The 22,523-nt window shown below is 48.6% G+C and overlaps 1 protein-coding gene across 2 annotated transcripts in view; it reads left to right on the top strand.

Annotated features, from left to right (window-relative positions):
- The first annotated feature begins 1,465 nt into the window (after window positions 1-1,465).
- IL17RD (interleukin 17 receptor D) overlaps window positions 1,466-22,523 on the top strand; it is a 69,880-nt gene continuing 48,822 nt past the window's right edge. For both annotated transcript variants that reach the window (XM_004368632.3, XM_004368631.3), the window contains exon 1: window positions 1,466-1,669. In XM_004368632.3, the coding sequence (XP_004368689.1) occupies window positions 1,544-1,669 (126 nt within the window). In that variant the 5' untranslated portion in view covers window positions 1,466-1,543. The remainder of the gene's footprint in view (window positions 1,670-22,523) is intronic.

Genomic DNA, 22,523 nt, shown 5'->3' with positions numbered 1-22,523 from the left:
CTGTGGTTCAGGTGAGGCTGGCTCCGCACCCTGGTTCCAGGGGTGGCCACGTCAGAGGCAGTCCCCAGCACTGGCCAGCGCTGCAGAGAAGGGTCCTTTTTTCCCACAGAGGTAGCTCATCAGGCTGGGGACTACCCCTGCTACTGTGGAGGATTTCAGCACAAAGGTGTGGGCAGGGTATGTAGAGCCGCGAGGGAAAGTGCAGGAACCCAGCACTAGTTAGCCACGGTGTAGGACCAGGAGAGGGATCGGATTCTGGGCCCTGGAAGGAGAGAGTCATGTAGAGGTCCCTGCCTTGTGGGACGGACAGAAGTGAGCGTCTCCAAGGTTTACTGAGACTAGAGGACCAACACGTGGTGGAGGAGGAAGACCAGGTGAAGCTGGTGGTGACGGCGAAGTTGGAAGAGATGAGGTGGGGGCCTTGAAGCTACGATGGCCTTTATTCTATATGACCGTTGAATAAAAGCCACTAGGGAAAAGTTTTGATCAGAAGTGAGTGGTCTGATTTACCTTTTCGGAAGATCGCTTGATCCAGGGTGGAGGAATTGTGTGTCAGGTCAGGAGTGGAAGCAGAAAAGCACTTAGTTAGCTGGTGTGTAGGAGGTGGTGGTGATCTAGACTAGGGAGGGGGCAGCAGTGGTTCAGTTCAGACTCACAGACACAAGGCAAAGGCGGGGATAGTGGTGAAAAGTCTATGACCTTGGCTACTCCGCTTCTCTGAGCCTCGGTGTCCTCCTGCAAACCGGGCTCATTATGCACCACACAAGGGTGTCTGACAATTATAGTGGCGAAGAGCATTGTTCTTAGTCAGATCTGGATCAGGATCCCAGGTCTGGCAGGTACCAGCTGTGAAATCCCTGGTCTGACAGGCACCAGCTGTGACCGTCTGCCAGTCGGCTAACGATATACACTGTAGCATTGATAGAGCAATTGCTCTGTGTTAACCAACAGAACCCTCCCCAGACTAAGATACTCTTGATTACTGCCCTTTACAGGGGAGGGAACAGTAGCGCTGAGAGTGCCAGTCGTTTGTCGAGATCCCAGTAGTGAATGTGGAGCCAGGATTTCTCTAACCACCACTTGACCCTAACTTTTCGGCGCCTAAAACTGGGAGAATAGTGACACTTCCCTGGTTGTTGAATTCCCTGGAGGATTCAAGAAGAGGCCTGGCACATAGTAGGTGCTTGTTAAATTATTAGTATTAAAACTATTATTATTATATTCTTTGTGTTTCCCTGAGTTTTTGCGTTGGACGGGCATCAGTTGGACAAATCTTTTGGATTAAAAAAGGCCTCTTAGGTGAGGGGAACAAACTGCAGGGGCCCAGGGGTTGTCTGGGGCGTGACCAGAGGGCGTGGCCTAGGGAGGGGCGGGGCTAGGGCCCGATGGACCGAGGCCGGGGGCGGGGCCCTGAGGGGCGGGCCGGGGCCCTGCTGCGCATGCTCGGAGCGTCCGTCCAGCCGCCCCGCCCCGCCCACTCGTGGCTGGGCAGCGGCGGGCGGTCGGGGCGCAGAGTAGGGCTGGGCTAGGGGAGCGCACGGCCATGGCCCCTTGGCTGCAGCTCTGCTCTGTCTTCTTCACGGTCAACGCCTGCCTCAACGGCTCGCAGCTGGCCGTGGCCGCGGGCCCCTCGGGCCGCGCTCGGGGCGCCGACACCTGCGGCTGGAGGGTAAGGCGAGGGCGGGCGGGCTTCTCGCCTTCTCCACACTCGCCGGGGCGCGCGGGAGGCGGCGGCGCCGGGCAGGGGCGGGGGCGGCGCGCACAGGTGCTCGGGGACAGTGAGCTCGCGCCACCGGGCTGCTCTGCTCCGGGTCCGCAGCCGGGCTGGATCCCCGCCGCTCCTCCCGCCCTCTCTCCCTCCTGGGGCGAGCGTCCGCCGGCCCCGGCCCGGGTGAAGGGGGCCGCCTGACCCCCGGCTTTGTGTTGCTAATGAGCGCGGCAGCCGGCCGGGGTCCTGTTCCCGGAGGGCAGGCGGGAGGGGGCGGCCGGCGGCGGGGCGGGCGTGGAGGGGGAGTGTGCCCCAACCTTTGTTCCCGGCCCGGGACCTCCTCTGGCCGGGCTCCCCGGAGCTGTCCGGACGGGGAGAGCTTTGGAGTGGGGTGAGGGTCTCCCGACCCTCCGGTCCGCCGCTCTGAAAAGGCCCGGGGCGGTAGAGGAGGAGACCCTCTTTTGGGGTCGCTTTGTTCCTTCTTTGCTGGGGCCGTCTTACCCCGCTCCCAGCTCACCACCCCGGACTCCTGCCTTGCTGAGAAGCTTGGCTCCCCCGCTCAGCCCTTGGTCTAGCGAGTGGTCTGACGGATGACACTCTCCTCCCCGCAACTTGAGTTGCGGATATTTTCCACGGCCAAAGGGCGGCCTGAGTTTGTCACCTCGGTCAGAGTTGAGACTTGAGAGTTGCCCAGACTTCCCAACGCCGGGCTTGGAGCCTTCTCCCGGGAACCAAGCGCCCCTTTGATGCCGTTGGTAGCGGATGGGGGTTACGGTGTGCGCGGGTACGCTGTTCCCCTCGGATCCCCACTTGGGCGCCCCCCTGGGGCTTGCGCGACCCCAGGACCCGGAGACTCCATCCATCTGCTGCGCGCATCACACAGAGGCCAGGGCGGGCACGGCGTCCGACTCTCAGGGCCTCAGCCTTGTCGAGAGGACACGGGTTTGCCCTCAGGCAGCCACAGACATGAACCTCAGCTCCGATCCTGGGCCGCCGCGAGCCTCTGTTTCTTTATCTGGAAAATGGGAGGAAATGGGGATTTCCTAGTTTCCCCAGCACTGCCGCGCCAAGGGATGAATGCGGGTTAGTTAGCTTTGACCATACTGACCCACAACTTCTGTGATAGTCTAAAGAGCCTCAGCGCGGCAGAGGCCTAGGACGTGCCTCTCCTTAGGGGCACTGGCTGGTACCTCCGGCCCACTCATTCCACGTTCAGAGAGACACAGTGCAGAAAACCAGGTATGAGCCAGGCAGCTGGGTGGGTGTTGCTAAAGTCTGCACATCCTCAGACTCAGTAGCTGCTGACACAGGACCCTCTTCCCCCCAACGCCGTGAGCATTAACCCTAGGCTCTATCACTCTCTCATTTGAGTAAAACATCACATTGTCTTGCTGGGTCCTATTTCAGTCAAAACATCACCGATCTTTTTTTTTTTGATATAGATACCAGGTGTTCCCCAGTTTTTAGATTAAAAAAAAAGTTCTCCTTAAAGCATGTTGACTTCTTGGCCCTTCTAAATTTTTTTGAATCTAGGCTGATGTTGGCTTTTGAGCGGCAGTGACGGCGTCACGGACACTTTATTCTGAGTCTCCATGTGACGACATAGGCGGATCAGTCCCGTTGGCTGTTTCTCTGCAGTTGCCCTGGTGACTTCATGAGCCAGTGCAGAGAGTTGGGGAAGGTTTTAATGCCATGGTTATAGTAGTACCCAAAGGAGCTGAGTGGGTTTTTTTCTCGCCATCTGTGGGAATGTGCTCTCCCCAAACCTGTACACACACCCCTCCCCCTGTGCCCTACAGTTAGTGGTGGCCCTGCCCCAACACCTGGCACTCTTGTGACAGCCTCTTTTTCCCCACCACAACCTCTAGTTGGGGGTGAACCTTCCCAACAGCACCTGCTTTGGCCCCACCAATCCATAACTCAGGTCGGTCTTCATCCCCTTCCTGGACCATCTCCCAGATTCCAGGCTCTTCCCAGCCCCACCCATGGCTCCTTCCTACCTGGAACTGCCTTTTGGTGCATCTGATGGAGCCGCCAGCTTTCCCTGATCCAGCTCTCCCACCCAGCTCGCTCACCCACCTTCCCAGCCTCAGTGCCTGTCCCTCCCGCCCTGTCCCTTAACTCCTGGTGCTACGAAAGCTTCACAAGCACTGTTCTGCCCTCTTGGGGGGCCTTTTTCTGCCCTGAGAGCCTCTGCTGGGTCTAAGACTCAGCTCAGCCTCCTTATGGGAAGCCCCCCCCGAATGCCTTTCTCCTTCACCGTCTCATGCAGTTCCTTGCACTGTGGTTCTCAGCAGACTGCATCATCTGTGTCTGTTCACATCTGTGTCCAGACTAGTTTCTGTAGCCAGGCACTGAACCTGATCTTAATGGCCTCAGAGCCTGGAGCCCTGTAAATCTTAGCTGAACCCATTTAGACCCAGGCAGCCTTCCTGCAACATCCCGTATTAAGTGGTAGATTTTAAGAAGTGAGAGGAGAGATCAGAGCACCAAGCTCCAGTATTCTCCTCTGCACTGGGCCTTTGCACATACTGTGTCTGCCTGCGTTCTTTCTCTTTACCATTAACATCTCCTCAGCCTCCTCTCTCAGTTCCAGCATCTCTTCTGCTCAAAGCCTTCTCTGCCCCCACCTTCGTAGCTCTGGTCTCCCAGAAGTTGCTGGCCCGTTAGTATTGGTGTACAGCAGCCTGGGTATTTGATTTATGTCTGGGTCCCCTACCAGGCTGTGCTCCATGAGGACAGAACAGTTGTCTAAGAAATACTGTTTTCCCTAATGCTGTTATGCAGGGGCATCTGTCCTGACCTGTGCTTCTCGATAATAGAGAGAGAGAGAGTGTGTGTATGTGTGCGTCTCAAGCCCCTAGCGTGTGCCTTGCACATAGTAGGTGCTTGGTCCATAGATGTTGGCCTCAGCCCTGAGGTTGCACACAGCCTAGAGTTGGAGCTATAGGGCACGTAAGATTAAGGGCTGATTATGCGTGATGCAAACAGGAGAGGGCTTCCTGTGGGTCTGGGCCACACTCAGAACCTGGGAGGGGGACGGCAGGGTACAGAAGTGCGTCCCGAAGAAGGGATGGGATCTGGGTGCTAGAGAGGAGCTGAGTCAGTGGTGTCCAGGGAACATGTGTTCCAGGAACCCATGCCCGGCAGGAATGAGTGTTTTCCAGACTTGCAGGGTGCCTGCAGCCAGCTAGCCCTCACCGCTGTGCTCACAGATGCTTTGGGGCTGCTCTGGAGGAGCCCGCCAGCTTTCACAACCTCCCCGTTATTAGCGGAGCAATTAAGGGGCCAATACCATCTTGAGCACGACTCAGGGTTTTAGAAAAGAGTTGTGGGTGTGCTTCCTCTACTACTTAAAAAAAAAAAAAAAGGCTCCTCAGGCCCTTGCCAGGTGAAGTTGCCCTTTGAGTAATAAATACTGTTTTCCCGAAGAAGCAACAATTTGTAAGACTTCTGGAGGGGCCGACATTCTCGATTTTACAGGCTCTTAATGCTTGCTTCTTGCTAGTGGAATGGTTTTGTTTGTGATGGGTAACTTTAATTATATCAGTCACTTGTGCTGAGGGTTTCTTCCCTGCCCGCTCTGGTCCTGCTCCTAGTTTGAGAAGCCTATTTACGGAGCAAGGAGTCAGGATCCACTGCCACAGGTTTTTCTTTAATGGCTTTCTTGCAGTGGGGGAGGAGGGGACATTCCTTGCCCCCCTACCTGAATGAGGTACCCCTTCTCTGGTCAGTTATCCCTGAAACACAATTCCTACCCCCAAAAGCTGGCATCGTCTTTACAATAAAGTGTAAGTTTCCCATTTAAGGCAAATACTTCATCTCAAAAGGTAGGAAGGAATAGGGTGGTACTTGGAAAAAAAGAAGTTCCAGCTGGTTAGAATTTAGGTTCCTGATAAAAGTCCAATCCAAGAATTCTCCTTGGCTGTAGGCCCAGGCATGTTTATTTGATTCTGAATTGGGAGTGTTTTCATTCACTTGCAGCTCATGACTCCCAAGCCCGCATCTGGTCAGCTTGTCCTGGGGATATGTCATCCATGTTACAGATGCTCTCGTGTCCCTTACAGAATTCTAAATTAAAAATTACTCAGCTCTGGTTAACACATTTTTCAGAGAGACATTTTTAATATGAAGGGCAATGCTTTCTTCCAGCCAGTTTTGGCTTGTTGATTGGGAACCCTGTTGGCCCATGTTCATCTCTCTTGAGCAGCCCTCCCTTGTCTTCCCACATCCATTCATCCATCCACCCATCTATCCACCCACCCACCTTATCCATCCATCTACCCACCCACTGTATCCATCCATCCACCCACCCACCCACCTACCTTATTCATCCATCCACCCACTGACCCACCCATCCATCCATCCATCCATCCACCCACCCATCCACCCGTCCACCCGTCCATCCGTCCATCCGTCCATCCGTCCATCCATCCATCCATCCATCCATCCATCCATCCATCCATCCATTCATGTAACCTCTGAGCACCTGCTGTGCCTGGGGCATTGTGCTAGTTATTACCTGGGGGATACAGCTGAGTGAATGAGACCAGCAACTACCCTTGCGGAGCTTTCCATCTGTCACACTTTTTCCTTCCAAACACAAGTTCCCAAAGTGAAGTCCAGGGGCCTCCAGTGTTAGAATTTGCGTTGGAAGCTTGTTAAAATGCAGATTCAAGGCCAGTGGGACCAGAGTGGGAGTGAGATGGGGCCCAGGAATCTGCATTTAAATGAATTCCTCTGAGGATTCTGATGCTTTCTCAAGGCTGACACCCACTGCTTTAGGAGACAGGGCTTCTGGGTGGGAGAAGGGAGAGAGAAGCCACATTTTAAAATTTAGAATGAGAGTTTGCCTTAAATTACTTAGCTGGGCTTAGAGAGGAATATGGAGATTTGTCAGAACCCTGACCGACAGAAGGGTCAGGCTGGGGCTGGGGGCTGGGGAGCAGCTGGGCAGGGCCCCCCAGTCTGGGTGGGGTGCCTCTGGCTGGGGTTGAAGAGGAAACCTGGAGGAAGGGGACTTGACACTTCACTGGGTTCCTCCCCAGAACAGCTGGTTTTGCCTGGAACACAGTCTCAGGAAGGAGTAGGACAGGATCCAAACCCGATTCTCAGCAGTTCAAACCTTACGGACAGCTTCCCTGCAAAGGAGAAAACAGCTAATCCTTTTTTAAGTCTTTATTTTCAGTGGAATATTTTTCATGCCTCATTTGGCCTAAAATGTGTTGATTTTTTTTTAAAGCTTCCAAATCTCTTTTTGCCAGATTTGTCCCTGAACTTTTCACATAGGGTGCCCCCACCAGATGTCTGCTGGGGCCACCCTATCACCAGTTTTCTTGTCCTGTTTCATCCCCCACTGCCTTCTGTGCCTCTCTCTGATGGATGGTTTTTAGGCTTCTGGAAACTTGTGCTCCTCTTCTCAATGAGAAAAGACCCGTAGAGATTACAGCCTGGGAGACCCTATGGGGCAGTTCTACTCTGTCCTGTAGGGTTGCTATGAGTCAGAATCCACTCGATGGCACCCAACAGCAACAACAAGAGTATGGGGTGAGGTGGGCGCTTAGGCCCCCAGAAGCTTGACAGGCTGGTTTGTGGGGCAGCGCCCTCAGAGCAGAGTTCTCTCCTGCCACCCTGCCCTGGCCTCCTGAGACCTTTCCCACTTCACATCTCCCTGAAACTCGGGGAGCTGTCTGCTGCTGCCTGGTCTCCAGTGAGCTGGACTTGCCAGGCCAGTGGGAGGCATTGTCCTTCTGGGCAGTGTTTGTCTTGGAACGTTCTGAATGGGCCTGACACACGATTAGGTGACTGATGTCTCCTCCGGGGGCCCGGGGCCTTTGAAGCTCTTCCTGGTGGGAAGTAAAGGGACTATTTGCTCTATTAAAATGCCTTGGTATTTCCTCTGTTTAACCACAGGCCACTTCCCCTCTGCCACTCTAAACCCGGCAGGGCCACTGGCTGATTGAAAAGACACAAGCCCCGGAGTGATCACATCCTATTGAAACAGATAGTCTCACTGCAGATTAAAGCCGGGGCGAGTCTCTAAGAAGGAAACAGATCTCAGGGGGAATCTTTGAGATGGCTCCTTATCTTGCTCAAAACGTAGTCTGTTGACATAATTCACACTTGAAGTACTGAGTTCATAAATGGGCACTTTTGTTCTGTTTTTTTTTTTTTTTAAAAAAGGAAGCTTAAACTTTAAACCAGTGTGTGTTTTATCTACATGTGGCAGGTTAAAGGGATTCGATCAATTGAATTTCTCATTGCGTGAGTTAGAGACCTCAGTGTCTGGGAAAGGCATGACGTCTGTTCAGAGAAAACCATACTCAGGTTAGCTTCCACGTGCGGGTTCTGTCTCCCTGGTCTCATTTGCCCAGAAGTCCAAGTAAGGAGTTTGTAGCTTAAATAACACGGAGAATATGTCCGGGGAGACTGCCCCTCATCCTTGCCCAAGCAGTCTCTTAAAAGAAGCTGTAATTAATAACACCAGGCAGGAAACTAAAAATCGAACAATTGAAAAAAACGACCTAAGTAATACAGACTGAAAATGTAAACTCTGTCCGAACCCTGTTTTTGTGGAAGGGCCTGAAAAGGGGGTAAGTGCAGTCAGTCTCCAGAGGAGATTGTTATTTCACATTTGCAACTCCATTGTTCAGAGTATCCACGATAAATAACAGCTTCCCCTTTCTTTGGTTCCTTGTTTAGAAATGTTGGGGGAAGGTGGATGTAGCTAATTAAGGCTACAACATTTAACGAGGGACTTAATAGGTACCAGCTGTCTTCAACAAATCACTGGGCGGATGACAAAATAAAGATGTGATGTGAACACACATGTAATTCTCTTCTAGAACGGAAGTGGGCCTATAAATTTTCTGATTTAATAGCGTAAAGGAAAACTGCCTTTACTGTGCATATTTAAGAAGCCTTTGTTTTATAGTAAACTTGATGGTGAAGGGTCTTATTTGCATACGGCTGGTTCCTTAAGAGTTGCAAGACCAATAGATGACAAGTATTACTGGAAGCTTAGTAAATTTTTATTGTACTTCATTGTGAAGCTGATATAAGACAATCATGAGGCTTTTCATTAAAATTACTATATTGTGGAGAAACTTGCTTGGACTTATCAAAAATTCCATATAAAATTGGAGTGGCAACTTTGAAAAGAATAGAAATTGATAGCATTAATTAAAAAGTTTAGATGAATATTTACATTGGACATGTAAAATGAATACTTCAAATGATTCTTTTTGAAACTATGAGGGATTAGGCTTTAAATATAACTTTTGAGATTTAAAAAGCATTTTATTCACTTAAAAACCAGGAGTTTTTCCAAGTGTTCTGTTTTGTAGCCCCCCCCCCCCCCGAACAGTTGAATAGTAACCCTTTAAAAAATGCTGGCTGCAGCCCCAGACTTCTGTTCTGAGATGGATTATGTCATTCGAGACGGGGAGGGTTGATGGGGATAAAGGGAGGGTTTCCTTGAGCCATTCTGGAATGAAGAGGTACGTTTTCCTGAGACGGGCCATGTGGTTTAGAAACTCCTTTCCCTGTAATTTTCATCTGTCCCGGTCATTTCTGGTTTCTCCTCCCTTTTGCCTGAGGAAAGTGTAAATGCAGTCCAGGCCAGACCTGGGTGCAGTGAGCTCGAGCGAGGTCCCTGGTGAGTGAGGGTTTGTCTCCTCCTTCTCTCCGGGTGACGTTCACACAGGGTGGGGCAAGTCACCCGCACAGTTAGGAGCCATTGTTACTGCTCAGTCTCTGAGGATCAGAAAGACTTGTTTGGAATGAGAGGGCAAGAGATGATTTTTTTGAGCAGCTACTCTCTGTCAAGTCACAGTGCTCAGTGGCCTGGGGAAAAGGCACAGACAAGCAGGACCAGGCCCTGTCCTCAGTGACTCTCCTCTGGTTGTGGACACAAGGCCAAGGAAGAGGGACTCAGATGACAGGGAGGTGCAAGAAGGGTTTTGAGTCCAAGGTGCAGAGAAGTCCATGTCCTCTCTCCATACTTCCCTGCTCCTCCTGGAGAAACATGAGCTGTGGTTCGTGCTGCTCCTCATTCTAGAACATTCCACCCTATAGAGTTGCCATGTGAGAAGCAGCCTGATGACGAGTGTCTGAGGTGCTGCTTGGTAGCCGCCTTTGGAACTCTGGCTTTTCATTCTGTGTTCCGGTTCCCAGGCATAAAGACGGCAGACCTCACCAAGGGGACTTTGAGCAGGGCCTTGCAAGTGAGGGGATAGTTTGGGCAAAGAGAAAGATGCGCACAAAGCTAGAGGAGAGCAGCTTGTGTGAGGGGGTGGGGACAGCAGGCTGAAGATGTGGGTTGGGAGTAGATAATGGGGTGACTTGAATTTCACCTGAGTGTGTCCTGTCAGGAATGGTGCGGCTTGGACAGTTTTTCTAGCAGATGAATGGTAAGAGTGACGCTCAGCATCCATCCGTTCATTCCATGAAAGTGTGGTGCTTTCTGTGTGCTAGGCATGATTTCTGGAACTTAGATTTTAGTAGGCGAGACAAACAAGGTAGCAAAATACCAGCCTCCCTCACCTTGTTTAAGACAGCAGCACACTCCTCACTCTATCCTCTTTTCCTCACTGTTTTTTCCAGAGAAACTTTTCACCATGGGACATACATGGTAATTCTTGTCTGTCTGTCTGTCTGTCCACGCCTATTGCAGCATCAGCCCCACATGGGGGGAACTGTTGCTGTAGAGCCGATTCTGACTCATAGCGACCCTATAGGACAGAGTAGAACTGCCCCGTAGGGTTTCCAAGGCTGTAATCTTTATGGAAGCAGACTGCCACAGCTTTCTCCTGCGGAGGAGGGGCTGGTGGATTCCAGCTGCCGACCTTTCGATTAGCAGCCGACCGCTGTAACCATGGGGCAACCAGGGCTCCTTTCAGCCCCCTGAGGGCAGGGCTTTTACCTGCTTTGTTTCCTGCTGCATCACTAGAACAGTCCTGGCACATAGTAGGTTCTCCATACAAGTTTCTTGAAAGAGGAAGGCTCTTCAGGAAATCCACGTGTTGTTGAGCGATGACTGCTTGCAGCTGGATGATCTCGGACGGCCTCCCCGAGGAGGCGGCATGTACGTTAAGCAGTTGTAATAAAAATTTCCTCTGAAATTCTGTAGTCACTTATGTTTCCTTAGCATTGGCCCACCATGTGGCGTTAGATAGGAGAGTAACGTAGTCTATAGCACAGATTATTGGCACTTCTACTGTGTGCCGGGCACTGGCTAAACGCTGGCCTGTAGGACCAGGCCCCCCCTCGTGAACTGAGTGATGGAATGAGGGAGTGGCAGCTGGCATTGGCTGCAGTCACGCTTGCAGAGCATCTGTTGCTGGAGAGGGGCGTCTGAGCTGTCTGTGTCACCCTGCACCATGGACAAGAGAAACATAGCAAGCTTCTACCAAGCACTAACTATGCTTTCTGGTTTTGCACTTTATGAAACCACGTGAATGGAGTGAGTCTTGTGCCCCGGCAGCAGCCCTCAGGGTGTCTGAAAACGTTCTTTTCAACAGAGGCTCCACTCCTCCCTGGTTTTGAATGCATTTCATTTTCTGAAGTCACTCGAAGGAAAGTCCCTCCAGAATCAAAGATGCTCTTTTGCCTTCTTTCCGGGCCTGTGGGTTTGCTGGCCAGCTGTGGTAATGAGTTTTGCCCAGCTTTGATTTCCATGCCTTGCCCCCCCATGGAGGAACTAGATATTTCTGATCTTACCTCTGGTCATATTCAGATCCAGCCAAGCAATCAGTGACTTCCCGGGCTTTTTTGTGGGCGAGTGTGGGAAAAGTCCTGGTTGGCTGGCTACGAATTAATGAAATCCTTAGAAGGCTTCACTGAAGATAGCTCCTGTGGTTTAAAAAAATGGCCCTGCCTTTTTAATTTGCGAAAGAGGTCATGGAGTTTTACCAAAATTAAGCAGAGAAAATGCAACATCTGGTTGTGTTGGCCAAACGCGGCGTCCGGGGGCCCGGGAGCGGTGGGGTTCCCAGTCTCAGACATGCCTGAGGTGACCCATCACCCACGTCCCCTGTAAGGCTGCCCTGAACACACTGCCTGCCTCATTGTTCTCTCTCTGGGTTTTGAAGTCATCCAGACCCAGAAATTCTACCCCACACATCTTTTCACTTGAGCACGTTTCCCATCTACAGAGCTTTCTTCCTTTTACTTAAAGGGTCACACTTTGTTTTTAAGTGCATAGTTTTCGAGTTGGTAAAGGCTGGTGTAATCACTGCTTTTATCTCATTAAAGAAGAATGGGAGTGGCTAGTAGAGATTGGGGCGGAAGGCAGGGAGGTTTTAAAGAGTCTTGCTAAAAAGTTTTTAAATTAGTAGGAATCCTGATAAGAGGAGAGGGAGACTGATAAGTTGCAGAAGAGTTTTAGGGGAAGATGTACCCGGCATTTAAAAGGGGCCTGTGACTTGTTTCTTTTTTTAAAGCAGAAACATGCATGTCTGAAGTGTCAGCTGTGTGTACATCCTCTCCCCCAACCAGCCCCATATGTATCTTGGGCCCTAGTTGAGTGAATAACGGGTTTTAAAAGTTATTTTCAATCCTGGTCTATGCTGTTTTAAAACTTTGTATAATTTTCTTTTTAAAATATTGTTGCTATTTTTAGGCATGTTTGCTGAGACTGAACAGGAAGATGACGTTGTTACCGCCTGCCCTCACCCCGACCAGTGAGCAGCTGGCCACCTCTGTCTGGGGCTTCCCCATGGCTGGTCTCTTTCTCCCATACTTAGTATTCTGACAAACTTCAAACCTAGAAAGAAGTCGAAAGAACAGTAGGATGAGCACCCATGTCCCTTCCCCAGAGTTAACAGTTGTTGACATGTTGCCAGATTTACCTCAGATGCCCTTCTGATGTCCTTCATGATTTTTCTGAATCACATTCCAGGACCCAGACAAGAGTCACTCATTGCTTTTAGATGACCTGTCCCTTTGTTGTCAGATGTTGTCGAGTTGACCCCTGCCTCATGGCGACCCCATGCACAGTGACATCAGACTGCAGTGATCATGGGGTTTTCATTAGCTGATTTTTCAGTAGATCACCAGGTCTTACTTCCTAGTCCATCTTAGTCTGGAAGCTCTGCTGAGACCAGTTCAACATCATAGCAACTTTGAAGCCTCCAGTGACAGACGGATGGTGGCTGGGCACAAGGTGTCTTGGCCAGGAATTGAACCCGGGCCTCCTGCATGGAAGGGTATGAGTGGGAATCAACTTGAAGGGAATGGGGGTTTTTTTTTTTTTTTTTTTAAGTCTCTTAATCTAGAATAGTTACTCTACTTTTTTTTTTTTCTTTGGTTTTTCATTACATGGGCATTCTGAAGAGTCAAGGTCACTTGTTTTGTAGATTGTCCCCCGATTTGGACTTACCTGATTGTTTCCTCATGATTAGTGTCAAGTTATATATTTTGGCAAGAACTTTCTGTAGGTGCTGTGACATCGTTGTATTTTAGATATTGTCAGATAACAAACGTCAATGCAGTTTTAGCAGTGAGAAAAATTGGGTTTTTCTCTTTGAAATTGTTGCACATTGAGGCGTTTCTGATGATGTAGCCCAGTTGAGCCTTGTGTTATTTGTATCTTTTAAAAAAAATTCAATGATTTATACTAAGGCTTCCCTTTTACTTAACTGAGGGCATAAAGAAAGTATGGGGTATCATTTGTGCTCCTCTGTAATATAATCTCTTCCTTTAAAGATTATTTGGAATCAACTGTGTGTGCTCAAAATTGGGAGTACTGTGTCTCAAGAATGCTTAAGGCTTTTGCTATTCACACGGGTTGTGGCAAACTTGTAGATGTCGCTGTCAGTGACTGGGAATGAGTTCCTGTTAAAAACCTCTGTTTGGCTGGGGCAAGTTTACGCTTGAGTGCCTCTTCACAACAAAATTCAGCCATTTCTTCCCTTTGTACTAAGGAAACATTGAGCTTTATTTCCAGTATAGACCACTTCACTCAAAACACATCCTCCAAGTCAGTTCCTCATCTTTTCGGCCTGTGGCTGGGAGTTACCTAAATAATTCTCTCAGAATGCCTTACAGACAGTTTCATTAGTTAGATTTGAGTGACTCTGCTAGCTAATTACGTGGCTTTTCTCTATGTTATTCCCCTACCCCCACCCCAGAGCTAAAGGCCAAGACACATAAAGTTAATTTTGGTTATTTTTCAGAGTAAGTTAGAATGTCAAAAAGCGACAAGTTGTTATTCCTACAGGGTACCAGGGAAACGGCAGAGACAAAACCGCCATCTTTTATTCATAAGTCCAGGGAGACCGCGAGGGCGCAGGCGGGCGTCTGTTGGGTTTTCAGGACGCGGCCCCCTCCCCTGCTGGCCGTGAAATGTCATGCCGAGATGTGATGGGGGGACATTCAGCCTGCAGAGAATGGGCTGCAGAGGTTCCACATCGCTTTTCCTTTCCTTTTTTGGCACAGCGTCCGCGGTCCCCTCCATGGCCCAACAGTGAAAGCCCAGAAAGCAGCGATTTTGAAGCCGGCAGGAATGCGGTGGCCCCAGCCCACAGCCAGGCTCCTGGGCTAGACTGCGCCCTGACACAAAGGCCGGTGCCCGGGACGGGGTGGGGGTGGCCGAGGCTAGTGTATCCTGGTCGCAGGAGAGAGAGTTCTTGTTTTCCTGGCTTTGCTGCTGTCCATTTTGGTGGAAGAGGGAGTGCAGGGTGCTTTTGATTTCAGCAGCCCCTGAGCCTAACCGTTTCTGTGTGGAGGGGGCGCTGGGCAGAATGCTGGGACTTGGCGCCTTCCCGCAGAGGGCCGGACTCTGACATTTCTGAGGATGAAGAGGAATCAGGCAGCATTTGCTACACAAGCTGAGCATTTGACTCAGAGCAATGGTTGTCAACTCGAGGTGGTTTTGGGGATCTCTGGAGGCATTTTTGGTTGTCAGAATTGGAGGGGGTTGCTACTGGCAGCTAGTGGGTGAAGGGCAGGGATGCTACTAAGCATCCTACTATGCCCAGGAGAGCCCCCACAACAGAGAAGGCTCTGCCCCAACATGTCAGTAGTGCCGAGGCTGAGAAATCCTGATGGAAAGGTCCCATCCTAGTATTTGAATTTCTCAGCTTCCTTCGCCTCATGACACTTTTTAACTTCCTTTCTGTTTAACAGAAGCTGCTGGTTCTATAAATCTACACTCAGGATAATTTTCTACTAAACTCTCCAAGACATGGGATCAAACTATTGTGGTGCCCCTTGAAGATATGTCCTGAATGCGTCACCTATTGTCAGTGCCGAATTTGGGCCATAATTTGATCGAAGTAGCATAACCTGTACCTCTGTTTCTGTTACTCACTGACGGTCTGTGGATAACATTACATTTTTTCAGCATGAAACCGAACACTTCAAATCCCTAAAGCAGTCTCAAATTTATGGTTACTAAAAGCATTTATTGTACTGGATGTCATCTGTTATATCACTCTGGGGCTAGAAGCTGGCAAGCGGTGGACAGGAAATATTTTCATTTCAAATCGCTTCAATCTTATGGTCTAGGGGCAAAAGTGTCTGATTTCAGGAAAGCCACAGTGAATAGCATAGTAATGAATGCATTTATAGTTGATTAAGCAGGCATTCTCTCCCTCTCAAACAATCGTCCCTCTCTGGCTTGGTGGGACTAAGTAAACACGCGATATTAAATGATAGCATTTCTTGTGTTGGTCGTGCTTCCCCTTTGATCATCTTAAACCTTCTGAAGTGTTTTCCGGGAATCCTCAGCAGAGCAGGAGCAAACCAGGCAGGGTGGTGACCTGAAGTGCTGACCCTCTCCATCATTGTTTACTTTCTGAGCAGAGGAGGTTTTCTGAGATGATGCTGACCGTTCTGAATTCCCTTTTAAAAGTGGATTTTGGTACCTTGCCCTTGGGATCATGAATTTAGGAGGGAAAAACATTTCCATGTGAAAAACGAAACAGAACAAGGTTGCGCTTTTCTTGTAACCCGAGTCCTGATGGCCCACATCCATCAAGTGAACAGCCAGGGGGAGCTGAGTTCCACCCCGAGGCAGTCCTGTGTCTGTGGATGAGTCTGGGACATGTGCCTTTCCTGCTGCTGCTCGCTGCCTTTGAACGTGCTATCCAAACCATTGCTTCCCAAGCCTCGGAGGTGGACGACTGTTCTGATGTGGTTGGTTCCTTGTTTTCCAGATAAGGATTCCATGGTACAAAGAGCCAGGAAGGGATTATGGTGGCAGGCCGTGTGACTCCGAGGGGCCTCTCTCCCCCAGGAACCAGAGCCACAGAGCCCTTACCAGCCTGTGCCCCCAGCAGTCGGGCTTGCCCTGCCTTTCAAGCTTCTAGCCCAGAATGGACGCCTGCCATGTGCAGCAAAGCAACTAGTGGGAGTGGAAGAGACTAGAGACCAGATAGCACTTTGCAGATAATTAAACTAGGATTAGGTGTTTACCCCTAACCTGGCTGAATACCAGAATCACCTGAGGAACATTCTTGGGAGACTGGGGCGGGGGGAGGATTCCGGACTTCACCCCAGACCTGCTTAAGTGGGATTTCCAGGGGAAGGCCAGGAATCTGAGTTTTTTTTCGAAGTTGCCAGATCAGTGGTTGCCAGGGTTTGGGGTTGGGGAAGTTTTGAGTACAAAGGGGCAGCACAAGAGAATATTTTGGGATGAAGGAACTGTTCTGTATGCAGATTGCAGTGGTGGATCTATGCATGTGTGCAAACTCATGGAGCTGTACCGGAAAAAGTCAATTTTTCTCTGTGCAAATTAAAAAACAAAAGCTGCCCAGGCAGATCTGAGTTATCACCTAGGCATTGATGAGGTGGTAGGTGGTACCTGGTGACAGCTGGAATGTGTTGGCCAGCTGTGAGAGAATGTCACCTGGAATTGCAGGTGTGGGCAGGTGTCTTCAGCCCAGTGCTGACCAGTAGGACGTTCTGCAGTGATGGACCTGTGCTTTCCTGCACTGTCCGTTTCACTATTAACCATTGAGGCTACTGACCACTTGAAACGTGGCTAGCACAACCGAGGAAATGAATTTTAATTTTATGTAAATTGAATTAACTGAAATAGCCTCACACCCATAGAGGCTACCGTGTTGGACAGCGCACCCTTGGAGGCAGACATGGAGATGATGTGGGGCTGTGCGGGGTGCACACCCAGCCCAGTGGTAATCTATGCTTGAGGGACAATAGTAAGGCATCCCAAGCATGGGGCAGAACGGAAGATGGGCAGTTCATTTGGTTCAGTAAATACAGAGAAAGAGGGGGCTCAGAGTGAAGCCCGCCCTGGGATCTGCCCAGGCAGAGGGCATTCCTGCCCGGTGGAGGAATCGGCGTTCCTTCCCTTCCTGCAGAAGTCAGCTCCCTCTCTGGCCTAGTTCCTCCCCCAACTTCATTCAGCACAAAAGATGCATCTGTTAGTTCACATGCTTTCCAGTTGTGCTCTTGTTCCCCAAAGTGACTGGATGGACAGGAGGCCCCGGAGGCTCCAGGGAGGTGATGTGTGGAGAGGGTAGGGGTGTGTCCGTGGCCTTGCTGGGCGTGTGCTGGGCCTACCTGCCTCTCTGGACAGAGCTGTCGTGTGATGAAGAACCTGTATGGGCATATTGTGTTCCTTTTTGGGCAATGAAATAATATTAAAACTCCGATTAGGTGAAAACCTCCTTTTTTTTTTTCTTTTTTTTTAGCTTTAACATCTATTTTATTTAACATGTTGTTGCTGTTAGGTACCGTCGAGTCGGCTCTGACTCAGCGACCCCACGCACAACAGAACGAAACACTGCCCCATCCTGCACCATCCTCACGGTCGTTGTCATGCTTGAGCCCGTTGTTGCAGCCACTGTGTCAGTTCATCTTGTTGAGGGTCTTCCTCTTTCTCGCTGCCTTCCACTTTACCAAGCATGATGTCCTTCTCCAGCCACTGGTCCCTCCTGATAGCGTGTCCAAAGTATGTGAGACGAAGTCTCACCATCCTCGCTTCTAAGGAGCATTCTGGCTGTACTTCTTCCAAATCCATGGATTTTGGCAGTCCGTGGTATATTCAATATTCTTCACCAACACCATAATTCAAAGGCATCAAGTCTTCTCCAGTCTTCCTTATTTATTGTCCAGCTTTCTCCATCGGAGCCTCTGGATGGGTTTTAATAACAAAAACCATAAAATCTCACTGATATGTTAGAGGTTATTTATTTCTCTGTGGCTTCTAACCACTTGGCTCATAGTTTCTAAAACAGCAGAGCAGGTTGAAGGTGACAGATCAGGGATCCAAGGGCACATTTTGTCTCAAATTCAGGTCTGGTGATTCCAGGCTAAGGAGCCCTGGTGATGCGGTGGTTAAGTGCTTGGTTGGTAACTGAAAGGTCAACGGTTAGAACCCACCCACTGGCTCTGTGGGAGAAAAACCCGGTGATCTTCTCCTGTAAAGGTTACAGCCTAGGTGAGCCCATGCATGTCGGAATAGAACTGTGATCCACAGGGTTTTCAGTGGCTGATTTTTCAGAAGTGGATCACCAGGCATTTGTTCCAAAGTGTCTCTAGGTGGATTCCAATCTGGAGAGTTCTACTCTGTCACGTGAGGTTGCCATGGGTCAGAATGGACTCGAGGGCACATACCAACAACAGTAATTCAAGTGTATGGAGCTGCCTTCCCTTCAGAGACTGAGAAGCCAAGCATAGAGCATCATTCATTCATTTGTATTCGTATGTTCTTTTGAGAAGGTTGCGGTGCTCCATGCTGCTAGGGATACAAACAAAGGAAGGATTCAGTCCTCAATCTCAGTAGCGAAGACAAGGTGATGAACAGAAATACTTGTACTATAAGATAGGAGCATCATACAGTCTATAAACAAGCAAAAACAATCCAGATGCCCTTGAGTTGACTCCAGCTCGTGGCGACTCCATGTGTGTCAGAGTAGAACGGGGCTCCGTAGGGATTTCAGTGACTGACTTTTAGGAAGTAGTTCGCCAGCATTTTTTCCAAGGCACCTCTGGGTGGATTTGAACCACCAACATTTTGTTCGAGCAGCTGAGCATGTTAACTTTTTGCACCACCCAGGGACTCCAACTTTGCATGTACACGTGATTGAACCCTCGCTTCCACCCAGGAGGCTCTCACGTCTCTACTTCCTGCTCTGACTTCCTGAACAACTTCATTCATAGGCTCTGCCAAGAATTCAGTGTGTCCAAAATTGACCCATCATTGTTCTTGGCCAAGCTTGCTCTGTTATCTGCATTCTGTCTTCCTGCAAATGGTATCCTCTCCACTCAGCCTCTCCTCTTGAACTTTGCATTCTCTCTCTTGAGTGTTCCAGTGTGAATCGATTCCCAGGTCTTGCTATTTCTGCCTCTGTGATACATCTCCATCTCCCTTGGTCGCCTTCTTGCTTTATGTTTTACCTTTACTATTTCAATAATCTCCTTTCTCCTGTCTTTCATATGCCCCAACCCATTTTATATACTCTTTCTCCTTCATCTTCCTATAGAATAAGTTGTATTGTAATAGATTGTATTGTTATTGTTGTTGTTATTTGCTGTCGAGTTGATTCTGACTCATGCTGACTCCATGTGTGCAGAGTAGAACTGCTCCAAAAGGTTTTCAAGGCTGTGACCTTTCGGGAGCAGATCGCCAGGTCTTTCTTCCAAGGAAAACCTCCCATTTTATGCAGTGAGCACGTGGCCTCTATCTTGGTTTGTGCCCCCCCCCCAAAAAAAAAAAAAAAAACAGTTGCTGTTGAGTTGATTCCGATGCATGGCAACCTCATATGTGTCAGAGTAGAACTGTGCTCCATAGGATTTTCAGTGACTGATTTTTCGGAAATAGATCACCAGGCCTTCTTTTGAGGCACCGCCAAGTAGACTCGAACCTCCAACCTATCGGTTAGCAGCCGAGCATATTAACTGTTTGCATCACCCAGGGACTCCTGGCTTGTGTTCAGACCCTCTTAAACCTTCCTTCTTCCACCCCCACGGGTTTACGTTTATCTTGAATAGTGTTACTTTTCCAAACATGTTGTAAAAGGGTAAGATCCAGAGAGTGTGGCCTTTTATTACTGCAAACGAAACAGTGGCAGAAATAATGTTCCAATTTGTAGTGTAAATGTATTTGTTCTTATATAAATTTGCTAAGCAGCTAACAAAAAATTTCATGAGCTATGGGCTTATAACTAAGGAAGTTTTGTCAATGTGATTTTAAAATAGGACTTCCTTGAAAGCTGAAAAGGGGGACTTTAAAATTAGTGGGCTGTTGCTTTATTTTTATATTAAAACTTCATTCCTTTGGAGCAGGAAGAGAAGGACATTCTGAATCCTAGTTAACTTTAAACAGGGCCTCAGTGTGTTGATTTTACAAATTGATAACTTCAACAACCTAATGAGAAAAAGAGCTTACCGAGCTTTAAATGCTGATTCTTCTACTCTTGAAGACACAAACAAATCTTGCTGCATAGTTTTAATCGCTGTTTTATTTATTATGATTATTTTCCCTAATATTTTACTATGAAAAAATTTAAACATACAGCAGAATTGAAAGAATTTTACAGTGAACAAACATAAACCCACCGCCTAGTTTCTACCGTTAGTCTTTTACAAAACTTGCTTTATCACATCTCCCTCCACCTATCCATTCCTCTATCCATTTATGATTATTTTTGATTATTTTTTACTGACTTTTTTTCCAAAGGTAAGTCCATGTATTGGCCCAGTTCACAGGCATATCACGTTTAATGGCCATGTGATATTTTCACGTTGTGTGTCCTGGTTTGCCAACCTCTCTGCCCCCATTGATGAAGCATTTGGCCAATTTACAGTTACTGCTGTTATAAATAAAGCTGCTGTGAACATCTTCATACAGATCGGTTCCTCGCCCCCCATCATTTTGGTTCATTTCCTTGGCATGTTATTCTCTGAAGTGGAATTACTGGGTCAGTGGTTTTGTACCTCTTATTACATATTTACCAGATGGCCCTGTATAATGACTGGGCTGATTTACTGGGAAGGATTGTATTGTGGGAAGAGTGCAGGCTTATTCCCAAAATCCCAGCTCTACCATTTGCTTCCATTTACTGACCGCGGGCAAATTTCTCTGTATGTTTAGCCGTATGTAAAATGGGTTAATAATGGTTCATCTCCCAGGTTGTTTTGAGACTTAAATGAGATGGCGTCTTTAAAGCACCAAGTTCTATGTCTGGCCACATAGTAACTGCTTAGGGATTGGTAGTAGTCTTGGTGATGAGTGTGCTCACTTTTCCATATCCTAAACGCATACTGACATCTGTAATTTGTATTTACCCTCTGTTACTTTGGTGGTACCTTATAGCTTGTTTCATGCTGGGTTCATTAGGGAAGGACTGAATCTTTTCACCTGGTGAATGACTTCTGAGTAAGTTTTAGTGCTTTTAGGTCTGGTAGTATTAAAGCTAGGTGTGGACAAAAAGTCAAGGAAGATGTTTAAATGAATAAGGGTTTTAAAACAACAATGTTGATTGAGTCTTTCTGACTTAGCAGAGCATATTGTGAAAATAGTTGAATCCAAGTGTTATCTTGGAAATTCCACTGATACCAATAATGAGGCCAGCAAACCTTCATGTCTGTGTGTGTGTGTGTGTGTGTGTGTGTGTGTGTTTTGCAATGGTTAAGTGCTCAGCTGCTAACTGAAAGATTAGTGGTTTGAACCCATTCAGCGGCTCTGCAAGAGAAAGACCTGGTGATCTGCTCTCGTAAAGATTACAGTCTAGAAAAACCCAATGGGGCGGTTCTACTCTGTCACATGGGGTTCGTATGAGTCAACATCAACTTGACAGCACCTAATAACAACAATATCCCAAAGTCAGATTTGGATTGATCACGCATTTCCCATGAATACAATATAAATTAATGATGTTTTACTGGAGTTTTACAAAAGCCTGTATACTTCCTCCCTGTGTCTCCTTATGTCAGTGTGACAAGCGAGATGAGGTCATCCTAGGCCGGGTGACTGGTTGTGACTGTGGGTGGGCCAGCTGACCCCTCTAGCTTTCAGCTTCTTTATCTGTACAACGGAGGGGTCAGACTCGGGTTATTCTTAAGATCTTAACCATTTATTTTTATCAAGGTAACTTGGACAGAGCAGTGTTTTGTTCTGTTGTACATAGGGTCGCTAAGAGTCAGAACCGACTCAATGGCACCTAACAACAACAGCTTGGACCTTTAATTCGGAGGGTATCATTTTCTATCCCCCACACTCCACGTCCTCACTTCTGTTTTCACCTAGGCTGTTGTACTGCCTACCTGGGCGTCTGTTTTCAGTCTCTCTTGAGAAAGAACACTCAACCTGTGGCCATTTTTGCAGATATTTCTCTAACAAAAGCAAAGTGTTTGTCCATATAAGTTTTATTTGTTTATTTATTTAATGTGGACGCTTTACTTTCATGCTGCGTGCCCTGCCAGCTTTGTGGTTGTGGTCGATCCGCCTCTGCAGTTTTCAAGAGGTGCCCAGTGTCTCCTTCTGCTTCTACCCTTCGCGTTTCGTGTGCACCCATCCAGCTCGTCCACGCTGCCAACGGCCACACTCATCTCCTTCCTTTTTTTCCCTAACATCTACCAGTCGCCGTTGAGTTGATTCTCACTAATGGCGATCCCATCTATTCTTCTGTTAATGATTGATTTCAACCCATTTAGTCTTCTCAGCCTGGGAGCTTTTAGGGCCCAATCAATCACTGATCCCATAAACAAGGGCACTGCCTCAGAAGCCCCCTGAGCTCTCAGTTGCATCGGGGTGTTGACAGTCTTGGAGGCCTGGCCAGTCTGTCAGCGACTGTCACGGGAGGGGACGACTCGGGTGTGTGCTAGGCAGGGCCGGCACAGGGAA

The sequence above is a fragment of the Trichechus manatus genome, unplaced genomic scaffold (assembly GCF_000243295.1).
Source record: "Trichechus manatus latirostris isolate Lorelei unplaced genomic scaffold, TriManLat1.0 scaffold00001, whole genome shotgun sequence".
Taxonomy (NCBI): domain Eukaryota; kingdom Metazoa; phylum Chordata; class Mammalia; order Sirenia; family Trichechidae; genus Trichechus; species Trichechus manatus.
This window is presented reverse-complemented; position numbering and strand designations above follow the sequence as displayed.